Source organism: Poecile atricapillus, chromosome 1, assembly GCF_030490865.1.
Source record: "Poecile atricapillus isolate bPoeAtr1 chromosome 1, bPoeAtr1.hap1, whole genome shotgun sequence".
Taxonomy (NCBI): Eukaryota; Metazoa; Chordata; class Aves; order Passeriformes; family Paridae; genus Poecile; species Poecile atricapillus.
Window position 1 is genome coordinate 173,581,748 of NC_081249.1, and position 21,300 is coordinate 173,603,047.

Consider the following 21,300-nt stretch of genomic DNA (forward strand, 5'->3'; position numbering starts at 1 on the left):
AATGGAAGTTGAAAGGGAAACTGTACTAACCCTTCTCACCCACCCACCCCCATCCAAAAAAAACCAAAACAACAAAACCCAACCAAAGGTACTGCTTTGTATTTCCTTAAATCTGTTTTTTTTACACATTTAGCCAAAAATGGCTTGCATTCAAAAAGCAAATATTCATAGGCTCCTAGGATGCTATTTCAACACTTACAGGACACCAGAAACCCTAACATGAATCAAAATTCATTAACATAGTCTCTCAAGAGGAACAAATGCAGTCTTAGAAGGCTTAAGAGGAGTGTTTCTTCTTCAAGCAGAAATGATACTGGCCCAGCTCTCAGTTAAAATCTCTACTTGCATCAAAAAATGCCCAACAGCGGTAGGAGCACCCAGTACTTGAAATCACAAGGAAGATATTTAGTGTGAAAAATCACAAATAACTTTACATATAAGTATTTTTCATTCACAAAAAGGAAGCCATCATTTAAACATCTTCCTCGAAAAAAAATCTTTTAAAGAAATTTTTATGGCTTGAGAAGTGAAGCCACACACAGACAGAAGCGCTGCACTTCAGATTTACAGTTTTCAGTCAGAGGACTACAGTGCAACAAACCTCCTAATAAGTCATCAGCATCTGACGAAGGCTTCAGGGCAGTAAGAAACCACTCTGTGCTGCAATGATTTAAGGTTTGCTTCATCTGCTATCCCCCACTGTTAAAAACATGAGGCTCTGCAGCAGGATGGGACTTGTCTGCATGTCACCTATGCTCATGAACTGGCACCTCAACCCCAGCTCAACTCTAAGCCCAGCTAAGTTGGGCTATCTGAATCCCATTTCTGCCACTTCTGCAGAGGCTGTAGTAGTCAGAAGGATGAAGCCAAATTAAACTGTCACAGCTTGCCACAAAGTGGTATTTGTCAGCTCTCAGGGGTTCTGGCAGCCACAGCTCAATTTCACATCATTCCAACCAAGCAGGCTCAACATGGAGCCGCTGTGTGAACCCACCCTTACAATGGTGCATACCACTCTGACCACAAATAAACTCAACAACTTACACAGGATCCCAAACTTGCAAGGGGACCTGTCCCATTTCTTCAACAGCCAGTGTAAAAATAACACTCATTTCCCCTTGACCTACTACACTGAATGTCTGAACCTTTGCAGGAAAACAATCAACTGCCCCTGCTATCACAGTCCACTTAAGCTGCATCACAAAGTTAAGGGAACATTTCACTCTGTTCTCTCATATTTAGGGACCAAAAAAATTTACATGGGGTAGAAAGTCTAGGCTGGGGTTGCTACTGTATCTCTATTATTACCAAAACCCTTTTTTTTCTTGGAAGAGCAAAATGTACTATACTTTGGTGATCAAAATATATATTGAGTGCTCTAGGACTGTGTGCATTTCCTCATCTAACAGCCTAAAGAGCAAGCTGCCCTTTTCATTTGAGAGAAACAGACAAGATTAAAACTCCTAAAGATTTTGAAAATAATAATAATAAAACTATAGATTTTTCTCATTTGATAAAGGCACAGTTTTGAACTACATGAAGCAAATCTGTTTAGTCCTATACAGGCAAAAAACAGAATAGTATCACAAAACAGTTTAGAGTATATGCAGTTCTTACATATATGACATCTCCTTCAAATCCATTTCCATCCATCTTCTTGTACAGAATTTTTCCATTTTAAAACAGACTTTTTAAAAGTAGCAATATACACGAAGGACACTCAGTGCTCCCCCCACCAAAAAAAAAAGGTACTGAAGCATGCAGACTTACTTGCATTCCCCAGGTACACTGCAGCCCCCGTGAAGCAAATTACATCCTTGTTTACACACAGCTGTAGACACAAAAAGATTTGAGCATCAGTCTGGGCAGCCAGGTATCCATTAGTACAGCAGCAATCTGGAACTCCTCAGGTAGGGCTCCTATCATTGAGACTGCTGTGTGTGCAAAGCAGATCACCTTCTGCCATGTTCCAATAGTTGCTCCTTCCAGACAGTTATTTCACAGAACACAGCACCATTACAGCCAAAAACCTTTGCAGCAGGAGTGTCAGCACTGAAACTTTAATATGTTTTTTTTTAAAACCTGATGTAAGACTGGTATTATGCTGGAAATCCCAAACTTTAAGTGATACATAACCCTGAGTAAGCCCTAAAAATGGTCCTCCCCATCATTAACAAGCTTTTTACTGAAAAGGAACAGAAAACAAAAACCAAAAAGCCCTCAGCAGGAAGAAGAGTATGTCAAATAATTTTAGCACTAATTACTTCGTGAAGGCAAAATACAGAGATTTGATTGAGTGGTACATTAAAAGAGATGACTACACTCAAATTTCTGTTCCCATTAAAGGCCATCAAAAAGCTTTCAGCCTTGTGCACTTTACACTTAAAACTGTTTCATTTGAAGAAACAGTGTTATGGGTGCATTTTTATAGGATTGAAGTCTACTGTGTAAGTGATGATGTCACTTCAATAAAATCTTACATTAACAGATGTAATGCATCATTTTTCTTTGAAGGAACACCACCATTGAAAAAAGTCAATTAGTAAAAAGATTTTCCCCTGAATACTAAATTTGTTTAGGTATGCTTACAGCACACACCAGATGCAACACTGTATCCTGTGCTCCACTTTTCAGAGAGGATGTTTAAAGCAAAGATTTGTATTGAAAGGGCAAAGCCTGTAAGTGCTAAAATTAATATGCTACAGCACTGACACCACAGAAATACCTACTGCAGTTTATACCTATTCTATATACACCAGGGCTAATCCAAGACAAAGAAAACATACTACCTTGTTTGCATTCTTCTCCCATCCAACCTTCCATGCAGGCTTTGTTTCCATTTTGATCACACGTGTAGTGACCAACAAAGTCATCTCGAGGGCCACAGAACTTGTTGCACAGAGCACTGTAGTAATTTTCGTCACATTTCACCCTTATTTGCACTTCAAAGTGGGCAACAGGACCATTAATTTGTAGGGTCTTCCATCGATCTTCTGGGTTGATCATGCCAGCATGTGCCACTCGCTCTATTAGTAAGTTTTCACCTTTTTGGAAAGAAAGGCAAATTCAACAGAGGGTTAAGTTTGATAGCACACAAGGACATACGGAATCCAATCAGAAGTACTCAACTGGTTAAAGGAAGAAAGCAAAGAAAATGTTAAGATGATAAAGATCTACTGTATAACTGAATTTTCCTTTGCCTTGCAAAGTTCATTACAGGAAGGCCAATTTAAAAAAGTGTCCCAGAGGAAATATTAAAAAACCCTGGAACATAATCCATAGGAAATAGCTTATTTTTCAAGGCAGCCAAACATACCACACCCACATGCTGACAACCAGCAGCTTTATCTTGATCTGAGGCTCTTCTTGCCTCCGTTTTGTTCTTATAAAATTGCAAGATCTGCATAATATCATAGCTAAGATAAAGTTCTCTGCTGCAAGTTTAAGTTTAAAAAATATAACAATATATTCCACTTGCTGCAAGATTACTGAGCAATAGTGAATGCTCTGGTAGGCTTGTATTATATACATAAATTAGCTTGTTTCTATTTTATCATTCTCTCTAGAATAAAGGCAAAACATCTTTAACAACCATTCCGTAGAACACTGCACAGCTAGTGTTTAACATTTTGAGGAGAAATAAACAAGTGAACCCAGCACTATCAAGGGCCATTCTCAGCTCTGTATTCTTCTTATCAGTGAAACTCCTGATAACTGTGATCCCTGCTGCAGCACACTCTGTGAGCATCCTGCCTTGTCCCCATGGAGAGCAGCAGCTTTGCTACTGCCAGGCTCCACTCACTGAGGCCAAACCTGCACAAGGAATTACATACCCCAGGGGACAAGAGGATTCTAGGCTGTAACATTATACAAAATCCCAACGCAGAGTATTTTCATTTGCATTAATATACATTTTGTATCTTCATCCATGTAATTCTTTGTATAGAAGCTTCATTACCAGAAGGTGAGACAATTATAGACAATAAAATGAAATTATACAGTTGCTTCAGCAAATATTGAAAATAAGCAAAGCCCAATGCACGGGGGTAGGGGCAAACAGTGAGCAATCCCAGTGTCAAGAGTTTTCTAATGGGTTTTCTAGGTGACTGCAAATTGCATCTGGAACTACAAACACTACTTAAGGATGAAAAAAAGGTACAGAAGCTTCACTTGAACATATGCCAGCTCAGAGCTTCACCACCCAATTTCTTTTTAAATAAAGATTCTGTAAAGTACATGTTAAAAGAAATTAATAACCAAAAACTTGCACACAGCAAAAGGCTAATATAATAGTGAGATAAAGCCTGAAGTTCAAATTAATACTACAGAACATGCCAAGCTAGTAGCAAGCAATACTAAGCTACCATCTTTAGCAAACACATTTTACCTACCCAGTTGCTTTCTAAAACTCATTAACATCATATGTTTAGAAAACAAAACCCAAGGAGTGACTGTTTCTCAACCAGAACGTTACTGACAGTTTAGAGGAATCCTGTGCATCTCTTAGCAAAGTAGCATTTTCCCCTCAGCATGTAAAAGGACTAAGGTGACAATTTGCAGCCCCTCCAATATTAAGAGAAAATAATAGTTACAGAAGTATCAGGCTCTCTTGGCATCTTTTTCTAAGCTTGCTTCTATAAAAACGTTTCCGCTTGAAATTAAAAAATACTGAACTTAAAAATAATCCCTTTTAACTCAGCATTGAAAGGTACTCCAGTTATTAAGACCCCACAGTATCTCTCTGCTTTATCAATAAAAGTGGTATTGCCATGTATAAGCTGTAAGTCACACTTGCTTGCACTAGACTTCATAAAATACATCATGGCTGGCCAAGACACACTGAAGCCTATCCCTCTCTTCTTTAACTCTCATTCCCTTGCATGAGCTACTCCATCATCCAGCAGCATGTGCACGACAGAAAAGGCTGTCTGCATTTCACATTTTACCAGCAGGATATTTATCACACCAGTCACCATTGAAACTTTAATGATTAGACAGAATCACAGAACTTTTTAGGTTGGAAAAGACCTTTAAGGCCGTCAAAGCCCAGCCACTAACCCTGCACTGCCAAGACCACCACTAAACCATGTCCCCAAGTGCCACATCTACATGTCTTCCAAACACCTCCAGGGATGGTGACACCGCCATTTCCCTGAGCAAATCTCAGCATCCTTTAATAATCATCTTTTCCTCCAATGACTATTGATCTGAAAAACTATAAAGGAAAACATGCTGAATCACCAGATGGTCAAGGAAAATTGAACAAATAGCAAATATACATTACAGAGCTGCTTTCCTGTAATAAGTAACATAGGCTCCTTATAAACAGCTGCAGCAGCCACTGCTGTCAAAGTGTTTCCTCAAAGTGCATCAGATGTACTGAAGAACACTCACTTTAAGAGATTAAAGGAGTGGATTATATAATAAAATTCTTATCAGGCATCTTCAGGCTAATGGAGATTCATCAGACCCAGTTAACTGGAACAAGCATTACAGCTAGGGCAAATATACCTATGCAGAACAGACCTCTTGATAGCAGGGGGTCAAGAACAGGGGAAATAACTCAGAAGTGCTCTTTTTATCTTTTTGAACACTCGAACTTTATCTTCACAAGCTCCTCTGAAAAGGAATGTATTCAGAGTCTTAAGGGTTTTTCCTCAAGCTTGTATCAGTGTAAGCAGGGTTTAACAGCCTAAATAAGCAAGCCAAATAATTTACCCTGAGCCACAAAAGGCATGAGGGAATCAGCTCCAAGCCATTTCATTTCTAATACTAAACTCTTAGGTACCAAAGTATAAGAGTTCTGTTTAACTTAAGATTTAACACTGATCCAAGGTAGAGGGTGCATCTCCCAGAGAGATCTGTAAACACAGGGAGGAACGTGTTTGTCAAGGTTTCTCCTTCCTCCCCCACAATACCAAAGTGTGTCTGAAGATATTCAGTCTCTCTCACCTAACTGTTAAATGAGATGAGTTTGCTCCCTGCATCTGACTGCCATAGAAGTAGATCTTAGGGATTCACACTTCTTTAGCCCTCAGTAAAGGCATAATTGAATTTGTTTGGTTATTGGTCAAAAAAGCATCATTCATTATTCAAACTTACAATACAAATAGCCCCCAAGCAATTTCCTTGATTATTAGAGTTTCTACAAGCCTCTCTAGAAAAGCAGATAGTGGTAGAGATGCTTGCATAAAGGAAATGAAGGCTAAAAGGTAGTTCTCTAATTAATGTTCCCAGAGCATCTGATTTTCAGAAGAGAAAGCCTTATCTGAAGAGTATCTAACTGTGATATACAAATAAGAACACAGTCCATCAGCACCCTAACCCTTGGCAGAGGTCAGACACTCCCAACAAGCCAAAAGGGCCCTACAGAAGGTGATGCTGGTAGTTGTTTGTAAAGGAACACAGTGACATCACATGAACTTCACATCCAAAGGAGCAGGAGCATATTCTCTTCAGCATGTTTTAGAGCACTGTGGACAGATTAGTCTCTTACAGATCAATGGGAAGGAGGAAAGCAACCACTGCATCCCTGCAGTAGACAAGAGTCAAATGGAAAGTTACTTCACATATGAAGATGCCAGCTTGCTTTGTCAAGGCAGGGCTGGGTTGGGCATTGCCAAGACCTCTGCTAGGTCTGCCAAGTCAAGTGACTTACCTGGAAAGTGGAACTGCTGTGACAGATGACAGCGAGCAGGCCCTCTGCAGTGACTTTGTATCTAAGCCAGTTTCCTCTTCCCCTCTTCCACCCTCCCAAAGCAAACAAGTGGTAACACTACACTGCCAGAAGTTTACCCCCGAGCCAACCCTGCTGCACTCAGGAGGAGAAAAACAGGAGCAGTTCAGGAACCGGGGCTGAAGGATTCTCTAATAATTGGTACAGGGGAAACATTTGCCACAGCAGACTTGCTCTTGAGATGGTACTTCACAGGTCAGCTCTGAGTCCTGCTGCCTTCACTGAGTGCAAGAAGAATGCAGGATGCTCGGACACAGAGGGAGGGAATAACAAACAAATCTTCAAGTTGTTCACTGGAAGCCACTCTTTCTAGGTCTTAGGAGAGGATTTTTGTTTCCTTATTGTTCTGTTTGGGTTTCGTTATTTTTGTTGCTGCTATTGTTTTGTTTTTTATTTTGTTGGAGAGGTTGTTTTGTTTTGGATGGGGGGCTTTGGGCTGTTTTGGTTTTTAATACCCACTTGACAATCCAAGCTGGAACACAGACTGTACACTTAACTTTCAGCCTTACTCATCCCCATTTAAGGAAAGCAAAACCTGACTCTAGAACTAATTAATCAGCTTATAAACAGACTCTGGCAATTACTTTGATTAATCTATCTTACAGCAGCAACAGAAGATACATGTAACCAGATCCCCAGATCAGCCCAGCGCTCAGGATTGACAGGGAGTTAGGCTTTCCACAGACATTCACTTCACCCCTCCAGGACCTGATATTGTTTGCTCTCTGGAGGAGCTGCTGTATTCTCTTTCCTCTTCTCTAGTGTGAAATTTTACTGATCTGTGCCTGTTTGGCAGTTCAGTGGTGCTTGCAAAAATACAAGTGAAGCATCTTTGCGTCTTGACAGATTCACAAGGCAAAACCTACTGGAGGACTCAGACTTACAGCCAAAATCCCTCAAAAAAAAAAAAAAAAAAGAAAAACCTTCAACATTAAGGAATTCTTCCTAGGAATCTTATATGCAAATTTAAATTGAAGCACAGCAAAGCAACACATCACTATCACAGAATCAGAAAACAGACTACAGAAACATTTAACCAAGACAAGCATTTAGCTAGTCTTCTGCCAAATTACAAGCTAACAAAGCCTTCCTAAATTCACCTGACAAGCCTTCAAGGCTTTAGCTGCAATATAACTTTGCAGTACCTCTCTCTGGCAGCCTAAATTAAAGGGAAGTTCACTTTCCATCAGCAGTTTCTCATAGAGCTAAACTGTAATCTGACACTTCTATACTCTCCCACAGTTCATAGAAACTGTTAATTTAAGGAGATGGCACATTGGGCCTCCAGAAGACACTCTATATCCTGTTGGCCTGAAGTTCAGGAGGGAAAAAAAAGAATGCAAGTAAAGAGATTTGTTAGAGCTTGTTAAACTAAAAAGCATAACAAAGACCTAACAGAAGCCTGAGGTGACTGTCCTCTTATCAAGTGTCTTTAGAAGAAATCCGGGGTTTAAAGCTACAGATTTGCAAGAGGATTCTGCAAATTCTAAGAAATAAACAGAAAGTTACAATACTCTTATTTATTAAGAAGTTAATTAAAAAATGAAATCCAGCACTTGAATGCATACAGATTAATGGCAGGATAGGCTCTCTTCATGTTCAGTCCTTTCCATCTCATGAGTTGATTTGCCCTCTGTAACTAGGGCATGAATACTCTAAATATTTGTTGTACTAGCTGCCCCTAGATAAATTATTCCCAAACTGGAAATCATTTCAATTAATATCACACAGTATATTTGAAAAAAAGCATTCAAGAGGATTCCTCCAATGAGTTACTCTGAGTTATTCAAGATTCAGGCTTACTCTGCTCAGCACACAAGATCTCATTTTGAATACCATACCCAGCTTTAGGAAGTGCCATTCAAGAAGGCTGTGGACAAACTCAACTGAAAGGTTGCAACAGCATTAATATCAGTGACATAAAGAAAACACAGCAAATAGAAAAAGGCTAAAGGAGCTGTTAAGACAAAATAAGCTTAATTCTAACAGAAGAAGGGTTCAGGAACAAACTAAAAAGTCATTCTGCTCATACTGATACAGAATCTGATGATGACATGGGAAATATATAACCCGTTCGTTATCAATGTTCAAACAGTTACCTTCCTCTAAATTGATCCCAACTGAAATGAAATAGTCCATCAATAACCATAATGCAAGTCTGAGGTTCATTTTTTTCTTGTACACAGAAGCACTGGTTATTTTAAGACATATTTGTAAACCATTTACAAAGAGTAGGTTCAAGACGGAGTCTTGCTTTAGCAGCTTTATGGCAATCAGCACCTTGATATGGTTTTGGGGTATTTATAAAATAATCCTGCTTTCACTTCAGATCAATAACCCTGCTTTGATGCTGAGTATTAGCATTTACAGACTGAAAATGCAAGGTAAGCTCCAGTACTTAAGGAGAAACAGAGAAGGGATCACACCAAGATTTAGAACAATTTCATCAAAAATATGAAGTACACTTTTGATTGCAGAGATCTAGTACTTGTACTAGATCTAGATATCTAGTACAAAATATTGCTTAGTGGGATCACAGGCAGAGTGAGGAGAATTTGAAGTGCAACTTTACAGATTATCTTCCTTTTTTTTAAAAAAAAAGGCATAGCATTTTTAGAGTTAATTATCACGAGTTATGTGTTAATTACACTCTTTATTTTCAACTGTCCTCTCTTTTTCCTATAAAGCAATAATTTTTCACAGTTCCTAACCCAATGCTCACTGTTTGGATTTGTACATGCCCTTTACTCAGACAACAGGTTTGCCTAGAGCTGATTTGGAGGGATGGCTGACTGGAGCAGGATACAATTTTCCCCCTCCCCAATTTGCACAAAATAAGTACAAACTCCAACCTTTGCATACTCACCAGCTTTTGTATCATTATCCCAATCCCATGCTTCTAATATTAATGTGAACGACCTCTGAAAAAAAACAAGACACCAATTAGACAGTAATAAACTGTTATAACCAGACAAACTGATTTGAAATAAGAAGATATTACTGCTACAAGAAAGCCAACTGAAAGCAGTAGAAAATTTCACTTCTCTATTGTCATGTGAAAGTCCTTGAAAGCATCTTCTCAAGTATAACAGCATTAAAATATTGTGGGACAAGCCATGCTAACAGCAAAACAAAAACATTCCATGCACACACAGACATACATTGAGGACTGAATTATTATTACTCTCTCCCCACTGCATCTAGTTCTCAGCTTTGCTTACCCACAGAAATCTTTTTCAGAAGCAGCCCTAAAAGGTTTAAATGAAATGAGGTTCTGAACCTTGGGAAACAGCTGGGATATTTAAGACTTAAACAACTGAACCACCTCCCCTAAAAAGGAATGAGAGCTATCATTTAGAAAGCACATGAAAAATAAGTCTATACCAGATCAGAAAAACATATCTAAAGAAGGAATACACATTTCATCCTGCATCTATCAAAAAATTTAGATTTCTGTCTCATGAAAGGGTAGCATAAAAAAACAGATCTAAAAAAGACCCAGCAGAAACAATTACTACAGTAAGCACACCTGGTACTGTACTTTCCCCTGAGGAAAGAAAAAAACTCATGATTTCAGACAGCTCCTAAATGACTTAGAAAAAACATGAAGGCTTTACTTCACTAAACCAAGGCTTCAGGCATTTTCCTTGGTTTATGATCAAATATGTAGGACAGATGTTGATATTCAAACACTAAACTTTTTTCTAAATAAGTTATGCATAGATAATTTTAAACTGCTTTGAGTTGAACAAGAATAGCTGTCAAACCATTCAACTTTGATAGTTTCCAAGTGCTACAAATAACATTGAGATCCTCACATACATTCAAAATCAAGGAAAAACCATCAAGAACAGAAAAGAGTTATTGCACCACTATCATAAAGTCATCCTATACACATCTTCATGCAGAGCCAAGCCCTAATGTGTACACAGTTCACAGCCTAATGATCTATAAATTCACATGGATATGGAGACACTCAGCCAAGAAATTGCAAGGACTTTCTTTGGAAGAGGATTATGTAAGAATTCAGCCATCTTTCACAGGGTCATTGGGACTATTTTACTGTTGCATCATGAGATGTGTGTTTTTATTTTGAGATAGCTCTTTATGTGATTTATACACCCCTCAACTCCACACCAAGGAGGGTTGATCAAAACACTGGAACATCCCCATTTTTAAAGAGCAGCAGCAACAGGATCAATGCAGCCCCCAAGCAGAAGGGCTCTCTGAGGTCTTCCATGACTACAGCAGAGATCATTCTACTCAGAAACGTACTTGAGTGCTTCTTTTCCTACTGCTCACTTACATTAACATACAAAACACAACTCAGCTTTTGAAAATAAGCCTACTGTGTTTTCACCTTCAGATATATACTAGGGAAGATGATTTTACATCAGTGAAAAACAAACAGGTTTAGTGGTGGCTATTTAGATTAGACTAAAGAAAGCAAGGGGAAAGTGAGCTCAGCAGTGACCATACTGGACAGAGACATACTTGAGTTTGTACTGCCTTTGGAAATGGACAACTGAGAGAGATCAGCTGAGAAAGCAAAGGGCTCTACCTCTGAGGTCTGACAGCACAGCTCAACTCCACCTGATTTTTCAAGACAAATATTAGCAGAGCATTTTAGTAGCTTCACCCTCCAACTCCCTGCACTCCCCAGTCTCAGCACTTAGGGAAGTGAATAGGATTCTATTGTACTCTGAAAACACTACCTGCAACTCCTCTTCCTAACTGCTACCTGAAAAAAACATCCATACATTGAATAGTTGAGAAAATAAGTTCTATATAATACTGCCCTAACATCATCTTCTGGCAACTTCTGTCTCCTTATTTTGCACCAAAATTATGAGTTAATATCTAGGCAGAATTCTGCCAATCAGTGCAAGGTCCAAAGTTATCCACATCTTCCACTTTTAACTACTTATCTCCTAACATATCCCTTAGTTTTCCTGTGTTCCACTGATTTGTATTAGAAGTATAGACCAGTGCTCAAATGCTTCCAGATGTCCATTTACTTATGCAAGGGCTGGTCTGTCCAGCTGCAAATTGGCTGCTGCATCTGACTGCCCACAAAGGCAGCAAAAAATTTAAGATGGACTTGCTATCTTAGGAACCAGACCAGTCATCTATGCTTTCCCATGATACCATTTAAAAGCATCTGTGCTCAAGATGCTGAGGAATTTTCATGGGTAAAGAGTTCCAAGCAATGCACCGTTCCAGTGTGACTGTGCTGGACTGTGGGAATGGCAATAAAGAGGCATTCTACCCATTTTAGATGCTTATAACAAGAAATCCCAGAGGTCTGGTGGCAAACCTCATGGTCTAAGTTGGCATAGTCTCTGGAACCAAAAATATTGCTTTACAGCCTTATAAAAGCTTAATAATACATTATGAGCTACTATGACTCTGGTGCAGAGCTGCTCCTCCAAAATGTGGAGGAGCCCACACAGCTCATGTTGCCTCCTCATGCCTTTGCAGGCCCCAGGTCCCACAGGCCTGGTCTCCAGCATCTGCTTTAACCAGCCTCCCACTGGTCACCAACAAGAACCACAGCCCACCTGTAACAAGTTTAGAGAACCTACTCAACAAAGACAAGACAAAGACTTAAATCCTTTCACTTCCCTGAGTCTACTTTTATGGGTGACCAGGCTGGCACTTGGCTGTTCACACATGAACGAGCATTTGGAGTGTAACCTTTCAAGAAAGCTTGCAGTCACATTTGCAGGAGATTAGAGATGTTAATCAAATGGCACTACACAGTATTGACAGACGAATGTGTATTTACTGAACCATCAGCTTCAGCTGGGACAGCTCTCAGTTGTCCAACTTCTGCTCTCTGCTAAGTTACACAGCTACTCTCTAAAAACCCCAAACAGACACAGCAAAAATGCAACTGTAAAACTGATTTTTATGGTTACTTTACCTCTAGAGAAGATAGTTAAGGTTACCAACCCAACCTGTCATCCTTCCTCCTCTCCAGCTGGCCAACAACTTGAAAGTGGAATTCCTCCCTGTGGTAGTGCAATGGATCATCACAATGCAACTACTACACCTCAAGAGAGAAAATTGGTCCTTAACCCACTTGTTAAAAAAAACAAATCTTGCCCACTACCACATGTATCAAGTCTTGCACGAGATCTGCTTACATGTCTTTGAATTTTGCACTTCACTTTAAAATGACAGCTGAAAACTTACAAAAAGCATCTGTGTTACTAAATATGTTCATAATATGTGGCACTGAGAGCTTCCCAGTTATGGCTCAATTATCAGAAACACATTCTACTACCAAAATGATTTATTAGGAAATTTTAACATCCATACAACTCAGCCTGAGTGCAACCTTACCTAATAAACAGAGTAAGCACTAAAGTTTAATAACATTAATGGATATAAATTTTAAGGGATATTTTCAGCTTCATACTGGCCATACTTATTTTATGGAAACTCCACCACCACTTGACATTAGTCACACCTGAACTCTTCTACAGAAAGTCTCTAACCAACACATCTACTGACACCAGCTGCAAGTAACTCATCTCTAGCAGAGACATTGACACCAGACATCTTTCTCAAATTGAATAGCAACAGAACATGCATTAATTTAGCTCTTCTTCAGAACCTAAGGACTACCCATACAGCAAATCTTTAACTCCCTCACATCATCCAGCACTGTCCTGGCTTCTTGATGTACCTTTAATATGAACAGACTCACTTAAAAGTTATTTAAGAACATGTTCTCCACGGAGACTGTTGATGGAAGTGTGCTTTAGTTCATGCATAAATCTAACAAAAAACACTAAACAAGTATCCTAAGAAAGCCCCAAAATCATGAGCCCTACTCATAATACACACACACAGCCCACCACACATGCTTATTGAACTTGCACACAACTCTTGCTGTAGGCTAATAGAACAGCAGGACATGCATATTCCAGTCTGCTCTAATACATACAAGAAGCTTTGTGAAGTAGTAGCTGTTGTTCATTTAAACCAGGACTAGCAAAATATTTAGAACTAGTACTGGCAAAATATTTAGAAAATATTGTTGAAGTGACCATGCCACAGATTTGAGGGAAAGGGAATGGGGGTACGGAACATACAGCACTATAAAACAGACAATTCTATTGACTGGTGATTAGGTTTATTTTTTTGGAAAGAATTAAACACATATCATCATTTGTGCTCATCAAAAGAAAACTCAGAAGATGTTGAAGGCAACAAGTCAGAAAAGCATCAGCGCACTCCTGCAGAAGAGCACAGCTTATGCAAGAGCCATTTCGTAGGAGTTAACTAAACAGATATGCCAAGTAGCTTGGAAAGATACAAATTAAGTCTGTTTATCCTGCTGATGCTGCCTCAGTTGTGTTTTTTTCCTCAGGATTGGTGTTGACAGAAGCAACTTCAAAGCATTATTCCACTGTTTATACTAAACAAAACACTCCCCTTACTATCCCAGCGACCTCTTTTCTGGGGAGGGGGGAAACAAGACCTGTAATATTGGTTTGGCACTGTCTTTTCATGAACTATTACTATCACCTTGATATCTGAAAATCAACATTCAAAAGGTATGGGGTTTTTTTTTGGCAAACCAGTCATGTCAGAATTTTCATCCCAAGAGAGATGATCAATCTGATGACAGCATTTTCAGTCAGGTATAGAAGTTAGATTCTCCAACCCACAGTCTGAAAAAGCTATGAAGTACAAAAAAAGTGTGGCTCCTAAACAAATCCCAAGCCCACCTTATCTTCCTGTTCTGTCACACAGTAAATGCAGGGTCTCATTTCCAGTAAACACTTGTTCTTTTCAAACCTCAATCAATCACAGGAAACATTTGTACTCAAACATTTCAACTGTCCAAACACTGGATGGCATATCGCTAGTCTTGCTGCAGGTTAATTTTTTTAACTTCTGGAACAAGCCACAACCAATATTTCTTTAAGTCCATTAAGTCTTGATCAGCACAGTTAATTCTCATACTTGCTTTCATAAGAAACTTAGAGTCAAGTGAGACAAGCACAGGTCTGTGGGCTTGCCCTCCCTTTTCTTGTTTTCAGCACCTCCTCACCCTCCCCCAGGCAGATGCCTGCCATGGAAAAAGCTGACTTCAAGGCAAGCATATTCCATTTCCTTCCCCAGGAACTCTGCAGCAAGTTCATACAACTTCCTCATGAATAACCCAGAGGTGGAAAGCGAATAAGGAAGAAACTAAGAAAGATTCTGAGAAGATCTAGGACTCATAGTCAATACAAGTTTAAGGGCAGACAGGCAGTCTTCAGGTTTATCTTGTAGAAACAGACATTATAAAGTCATAATAGGGACCTTTACTGAAGGGGTAAATCATCCCCATTTGGGGGGAAGATGGGGGCTGGGGGCAGGGTAGGGGACTTTTCTGAAACTTGAAGGATATTTCAGCCACTTGCACACAAGAAGTTTGTCTGCTGAATTCAGAGACCATCCACCATGCAAAATCATAATGATGACCATCCTCTACATCTTCATTTTTTCATTTAAGGCACAACCATAGTGAGTCCTAAACTAAAGCCTTCCCTTTGGAAACCAGGGCCAAACAATCCCATTTTGTTAGGAATGGAAGGCTGGGTTAGAGTCCTGCAAACATCAGCAGCAGATAGCAGAAAGCAGCTGAGCAAGTTCAAGTTTTCTATTTGAGAGCAATTACTGCAGTTATACTCCTCTTGGCCCAGTCACAAAAGCAAGATGTTTACAAACTCTGGAGCCCTACTGCTGTGTGAGGGGAACCCTTTGTGAATTAGCCCCACCTGACAATCTTTAGGAAGTCTGCAAAACCAGGGAGGGGTGAGGGGGCTATTTTTCGCCATGGTTAACAGACAACAGGCTGATATATCCACCTACATGAGTCTGAACACTCATTCCACTCCTCCACCAAACTAAGCAAAACCTGAGTTGGAGGGGTGTGTATGTGTGTGTGCATATGGGGGTGGCAGAGGGAAATCTAGACTATTAAGATAATTTCATTGCAAAAAGAGTACAAATAAAAACAACAAGTGAATTAGAGTCAGTCCTGGAGTTAATATAGCAAATTTAACTCACAGGTAGAGACTCATTTCAGGTCAAGAAAATTACCTAGCAACTAGGTGGAAGAAACCTACCAACAACCAGCTACACACATCCAGGAGATAAAACAACTTGAAGGAGGAATTCAAAGGGGTATTGCAACACCTATTTGGCAGTGCCTAGTGTTTTATGAAACAGGAGCAGTGTGCTTCTCTCCAGGCTAATCAAACTATCAGGATCCTGATATACCTTCCCACAGAAGCCATTTGCAGTAAGATCTTCAGGTGGAACTCTGGAGATACTCTGATCCTCCTGCAGTGACAGAATGGATCAGGAGTTTCTCAGTATGAATAGGTCGTTATATATTATGGGACAGCAAACATTTCAGCTGTGGAGTTCTTGAAATCATCTCAATTCACATACTAGCTTTAGCTAATGCCTGTAGGAAACAGTGACCCATTTTCACAAAAGCCCAAAATGCCATTTCAGACAAGAGCTCCTCAAGGCAGGACGTTAACGCAGTCAGCTCAGATCAAAGAGCCCTCTGGAGATCCACCTACATATGAGAAGCTAAACCATGGGAATAAAGACTCCACAACCTTCTTGTAACTTAGCACCCTAGACAGAAACTCAAAGCACATCTCAGCCAAGTCAACCTTGTGACAAATGGCAAGTCAGAGATGGCACATTTGGTTCAGCACTGGCCCTGACCTCTGATAGCACCTGTTAGACAGCTGCTGCAGCCAGGGCAGCAGCATCCCTGAGGAAAAAGGAAACAGGCACCCCAGGAACAGTTTTCACAGCACCAGGAGCAAATCATTAGCTTCTCATTTAAAAAAGCCTGCAGGAGATGTGACCAGGCAGCAGTCACGTGAGGATTTCATCTGAAGAACAGCTCATCTGCTGACAGCTCTCAGCTCCTAGAAGATCCCCTCCCTATTTTAAAGGGGTGCCTTTCACCATTACACACATAGCAGTAATGCTAGTCCAAGGGGAACAGAAGTAATGCTTGCCTCTTCTTTTTATAGCTGTCTGCTATTCATCCCCACCCTATCCATCCCCCTTCCCCTGATTCCAGCATGTACACATCTCTGCTGTGTTCAGGGAGATTAAGTTCCAACTATGAAGTCCAAGCTGCCAACTGTGGCCACTTAAATTTCAGCAAACACCATAGGATTGACTTAGAAATCATCTGTTTTCCATATACTTACAGAACCAACAAAAAAAATCAGTGAAAATTCAGCTACTCAGGACTCCCATGATAATTTGCCTTTCTTGAGATTTTCCAGCAAGAAACAAGAATATCAATGTTTAATACTAATCTATGCTATAAACTGCCAGTTTTATTGAAACACTTCTATTTTACTACAAATGCCTTCTGCCTATGCCATTTCTAGGCACCTCCCCTGTGACACAAGTCTCAACAAAAGTACTGGCTTATCAAACTAATCAATACATCAAGGAGGAATTTTTTTCCCAACTGAATAAGCAATGCTTTTTCGTAATGCTTATGAAAAAATAATCAGTTTCATCTTAGATGAATGACCAGCAACTTTACTCTAGTTACTAGAACAATGACATTCTAGGTGGTCTTTAAACAACTTCTTAGTCTTACTCTTGTCTCTTTCTACAGTAGCTTTCAGAATTTCTTTGTACCAACTGTTTTAGTGGGTGTACAACATTGCAAATCTCATTTTAACTTCCAACCTTGTTAAATGTAAACTAATTTTCATAGAGCCTGTGACAACCCTGGGTTAATGATACCTGTGATCTCGTTCTTCTGTGCAAATCTGTATTGATAAGAAAGGTTTCACTAAATCTATCTTTTGATAACCATAACCAGCTACTCCTTCAATCCACTAAAGCCATGTAGCTTCTCCCAGCTAAGTGAGTTCCCTTCACAAACTCAACACAAGCTCTTTGATCACAGTAAGAGATCTGCCTTCCACTCTTATCCATGCCTTGACTACTTAATATTAAGAAGTCTGTTGAAAAGAGCACGCTGGATAGGGAAAGAATTTAGAGGAAAACAAAAGTTTTCCAGGAGGGGGACTGTAGAAATCAAAGGTCCAGAGAAACACAGTAGAGAACAAAGAATCATGTTATTTCCATGAGAGAAATTAAAGTGTTGGCCAAAACTCCTCAGCCTGGAAAAGACACAACCAGAGCATGTGATAGAATGCTTCAACAGGCCCTAGGGATGGGTCAGGAGTAGATCATCTATTTCCATGGTCTTGCCAAGAACTAAAAGGTAAGCAAGTAAGCTAACAGGACTCATGGCCTGAAGAAATGAGGACAGAGAAGATGGCATTTTAGGCAGAACTTAGCAAAATGCTGGCCCAAGGGAAAAATGGTTTTAAGAGTTTTGGGGGTCCAAGGGAAAACTGGTACAAACACTTTGGAGAGACCAACCGTAACTACTTGTGAAGGCTCTCAGGTTGAAAGCAAAGCTAGAGACAACAACAAGCAGATTTCTATATTCTTGCCCTTAACCTCCAAGGAACATTTGTTTATGTTCCCTGAACTCCAGTTCCAGTACAGGTGTGGTTCTGAAGCAAGCATTTCACTTTTTCTCATGGCTGACATTAAAACAAGACAGTGCTAAAATTAATAAAACAATTACAATGTGAAATCTTGCACACCTGCCTGAGCCATTACCATCTATCCCAGGATAATCAAAAATGTGTTTGAGGAAGAAAAGGAAGCCATGAGAAACAAAGCACAATTCTAAATCAGATTTATAATTATATCTCAGAACTCATCTTTGAAAATCATGACAGAAGAAGACAATTGAAAAATCTAATCAAGATTCTCCTTTCTGCAACACAGAAATATCACATGAAATAGAACAAGTGCAGAAATCACTGACCCAAGCACGCTATTCAGTCAGGTACCTGTTGCAGTAAATGCAACAAATGCTATTCAGATAAAAAAAGACAAGCTGAGCTAAAGTTCTATCTGGGAGATCATATTATTTAGAATAAAGGTTTAGAGGACTGTAGGCTTCTAAACATCCCCTGAGGAAAAGGTAATCCAGACAGCCTTTTAATAGTAATTAAGTCAGGTGACACAAAGCAGAACATACTGTCATTCAAGGCAAGACAACAGAAATGCTCAAATACAGCAAGCACTTATTTCACCAGAAGAAGATTGACAAGTGTCAAGTGAAGTACAAAGCTTAATGATTTCATAGCAATTTTTCACACAAAAATTCATCAGCGCATTTGTGACAAAAATCCTGGTTTAACTGTAAGAAAGCCACTACATCTTTTGGAGAAGATTGGTAAACCAAGGTTTACCAACAGAAAAATAGCTGAAATAATTTCATAATTCATCTCCAAACTTTAGCTATTTTATTTACACTAGCCAAAACCAACCCCTTCTAGCTTCCATGTGGCACAGATGAAGGCTAATGCTATTCCTAATTAACCTTCCTTCACTAAGAAAGTGATTCTGCACCATCTATGTGTGTCACTGAGCCAAGTGTCACACCAGCCACACATGTTATTCCATACCAGCTGAAGAGCAAGCAAGAAATACTTCTCCCATTAAAAGCTAAGCGTCTCAGCCACTCAGGAACCAGTCTAAGGAACAAAACAGCTTTCAAAACATCATCTTTATTCTCCAGGGAGAATGAGGGGAAGAGGAATAGGAAAGGCAAAGATTAGTTTAGCATGACTGGCACAGAAGCTGTGAAGGCAAGAGCATCTGTGACAGTCTGAAAATAACAGCTAAAAAAAAATGTTAGAACTTAAAAACTGAAAGGGAATTAAAAGCAAAAAACAGTCACAGACTTGCTACAGGACTTTCCCTAGCTGATTGAACCACCTCAAATGCAATACTACTCTCCATAAAACACAACTTGAAATCACATAAGGAATCCTCATCATAACACAAGATCCCAGACACAAAACACAGGAAGAGCCAGTCTCTTCAGAGCAAACCAGGTTAATTAGCTAGATTTCCAGAAGATGCTTCTAGATACTCTGCATGGAGAGTACTGGAGTACTCTTGATAAATGGAAACAGTAGATACACCCTTTTAGCCATTTGGGCGTGCCTGAGTATCAGTGTCCCTGACAGTTGCTACAGGCTCTGCCCATGCCTCAGACAACACAGATTCAGAATCTGAGCAAAGATCAGAATCCTTAGTGACCTCAGGAAACACATTTTAGACCAAAACAAAAAACAACGAGTAGAGAAGTAGGAATTAAGACATCACAGGCCTTCTGGACTTCTGGAGTCATACCTATAAAAAGGTAAACCAACTGCTAGTAATGTTTTTCATTTGAACTTTTTCACACTCTCCAGTAAGGGAAAAAATTCCTTTAAAGTTTTTGTCAGTAAGCACATAAGATCTTCTCCTGCAGGTATCCAATAAGTCCTGGGGAAAGACTTGCAGAAGCTCAATACCCTTTGACAACTCTGTGAAACTGCTTTTCTTCCAGGTAAAGGAAGCCCAACTCAGCAATTTTATTCCAATGTACAACTAAAAACATGGCAAAAGCATCTTGGAGCTGATCCTCAGATCTGCTGGGCAGAGGCCTAGCATTCCATAAAAAGCTTTAGGCACGTGGAAAACAGGCCTCAAAAAAAGACAGTTTGTCCCAGCAGCCTGAGCACAGCAATGCTCTGTTTATACATGACCACTGTGAAAGAAAAATTGACACCATAATGAAGAATGGCATGTACACAAGGTAAAATCCACCTGCAAACAGTTTTAAACCACCCTGCTCATCACTTTGCTTTGTTTCAAGTAGTTGGTAAGAGCTAATGATGAGCACAGAATACAAAACAGTTATAGAAGAACCATTAGTCATCCTTCCTACAGGCACAGCTCCCCTCTGCTAATTTACCTAAGATATCTATATACACTAAACCTTTATGTAGTCTGATTAAAAGTTAACAAATATTTGGGTATCCTTTGATATGGGTGTTACTGTGCCTGTCCCAGTGAGGTTTCTCCAAAGTATACTGGAATATAAAATAGCATTAGCAAGATATTCTTCTACACCATAGAAGAAATAAAGTAGTAGAGAAGCCAGCCAATTACTAATGCTATTTTAAGTACAACAGCTACCAACCAGAGCAAAAGGATTTGGTATGGAACACTACAACTATACAAAAGGAAGAGACAACATCCTAGCAGCCAACCTGATCTGTCAAACTAGTATCACAGTTTCTATTCTGCCTTTCTCTCAAACAGGAGAGCCTAGTTAACATCCCCCAGTTACATTTCCCTTTTTGAGAGCTCTAGAGCAAAAAAACAGCAGAAAGGAAAATGGAATTAACCCCATGTGCATCGTTCCTGAAAACACGTTTGAACCTTAAATAACAGCCTTCCATCCTATTCAGGGAGAACATAAGGTGTTGATTTTTGAGATTAGAAATTGAAATTAAATCGGAAATTATATACAAGATCAGAGTAGCAATTCCAGTAGATGTTTCTTTGCTAGTACCCAGTTTTAGTGGACAAAAAAACCCAAAAAAAAACAGAATCCACTGGTTTAGATAGAGAATCATAGGATT

At 39.5% G+C, this 21,300-nt stretch overlaps 1 protein-coding gene across 1 annotated transcript in view; it reads right to left on the reverse strand.

The window, feature by feature from the left end:
- JAG2 (jagged canonical Notch ligand 2) overlaps window positions 1–21,300 on the reverse strand; it is a 68,454-nt gene that overhangs the window by 32,773 nt on the left and 14,381 nt on the right. Inside the window, exons 3-5 of the mRNA XM_058858921.1 lie at window positions 9,603–9,657; window positions 2,790–3,044; window positions 1,771–1,831 (exon numbers count right to left, since the gene is read on the reverse strand). Of these exons, the coding sequence (XP_058714904.1) occupies window positions 1,771–1,831; window positions 2,790–3,044; window positions 9,603–9,657 (371 nt within the window). The remainder of the gene's footprint in view (window positions 1–1,770; window positions 1,832–2,789; window positions 3,045–9,602; window positions 9,658–21,300) is intronic.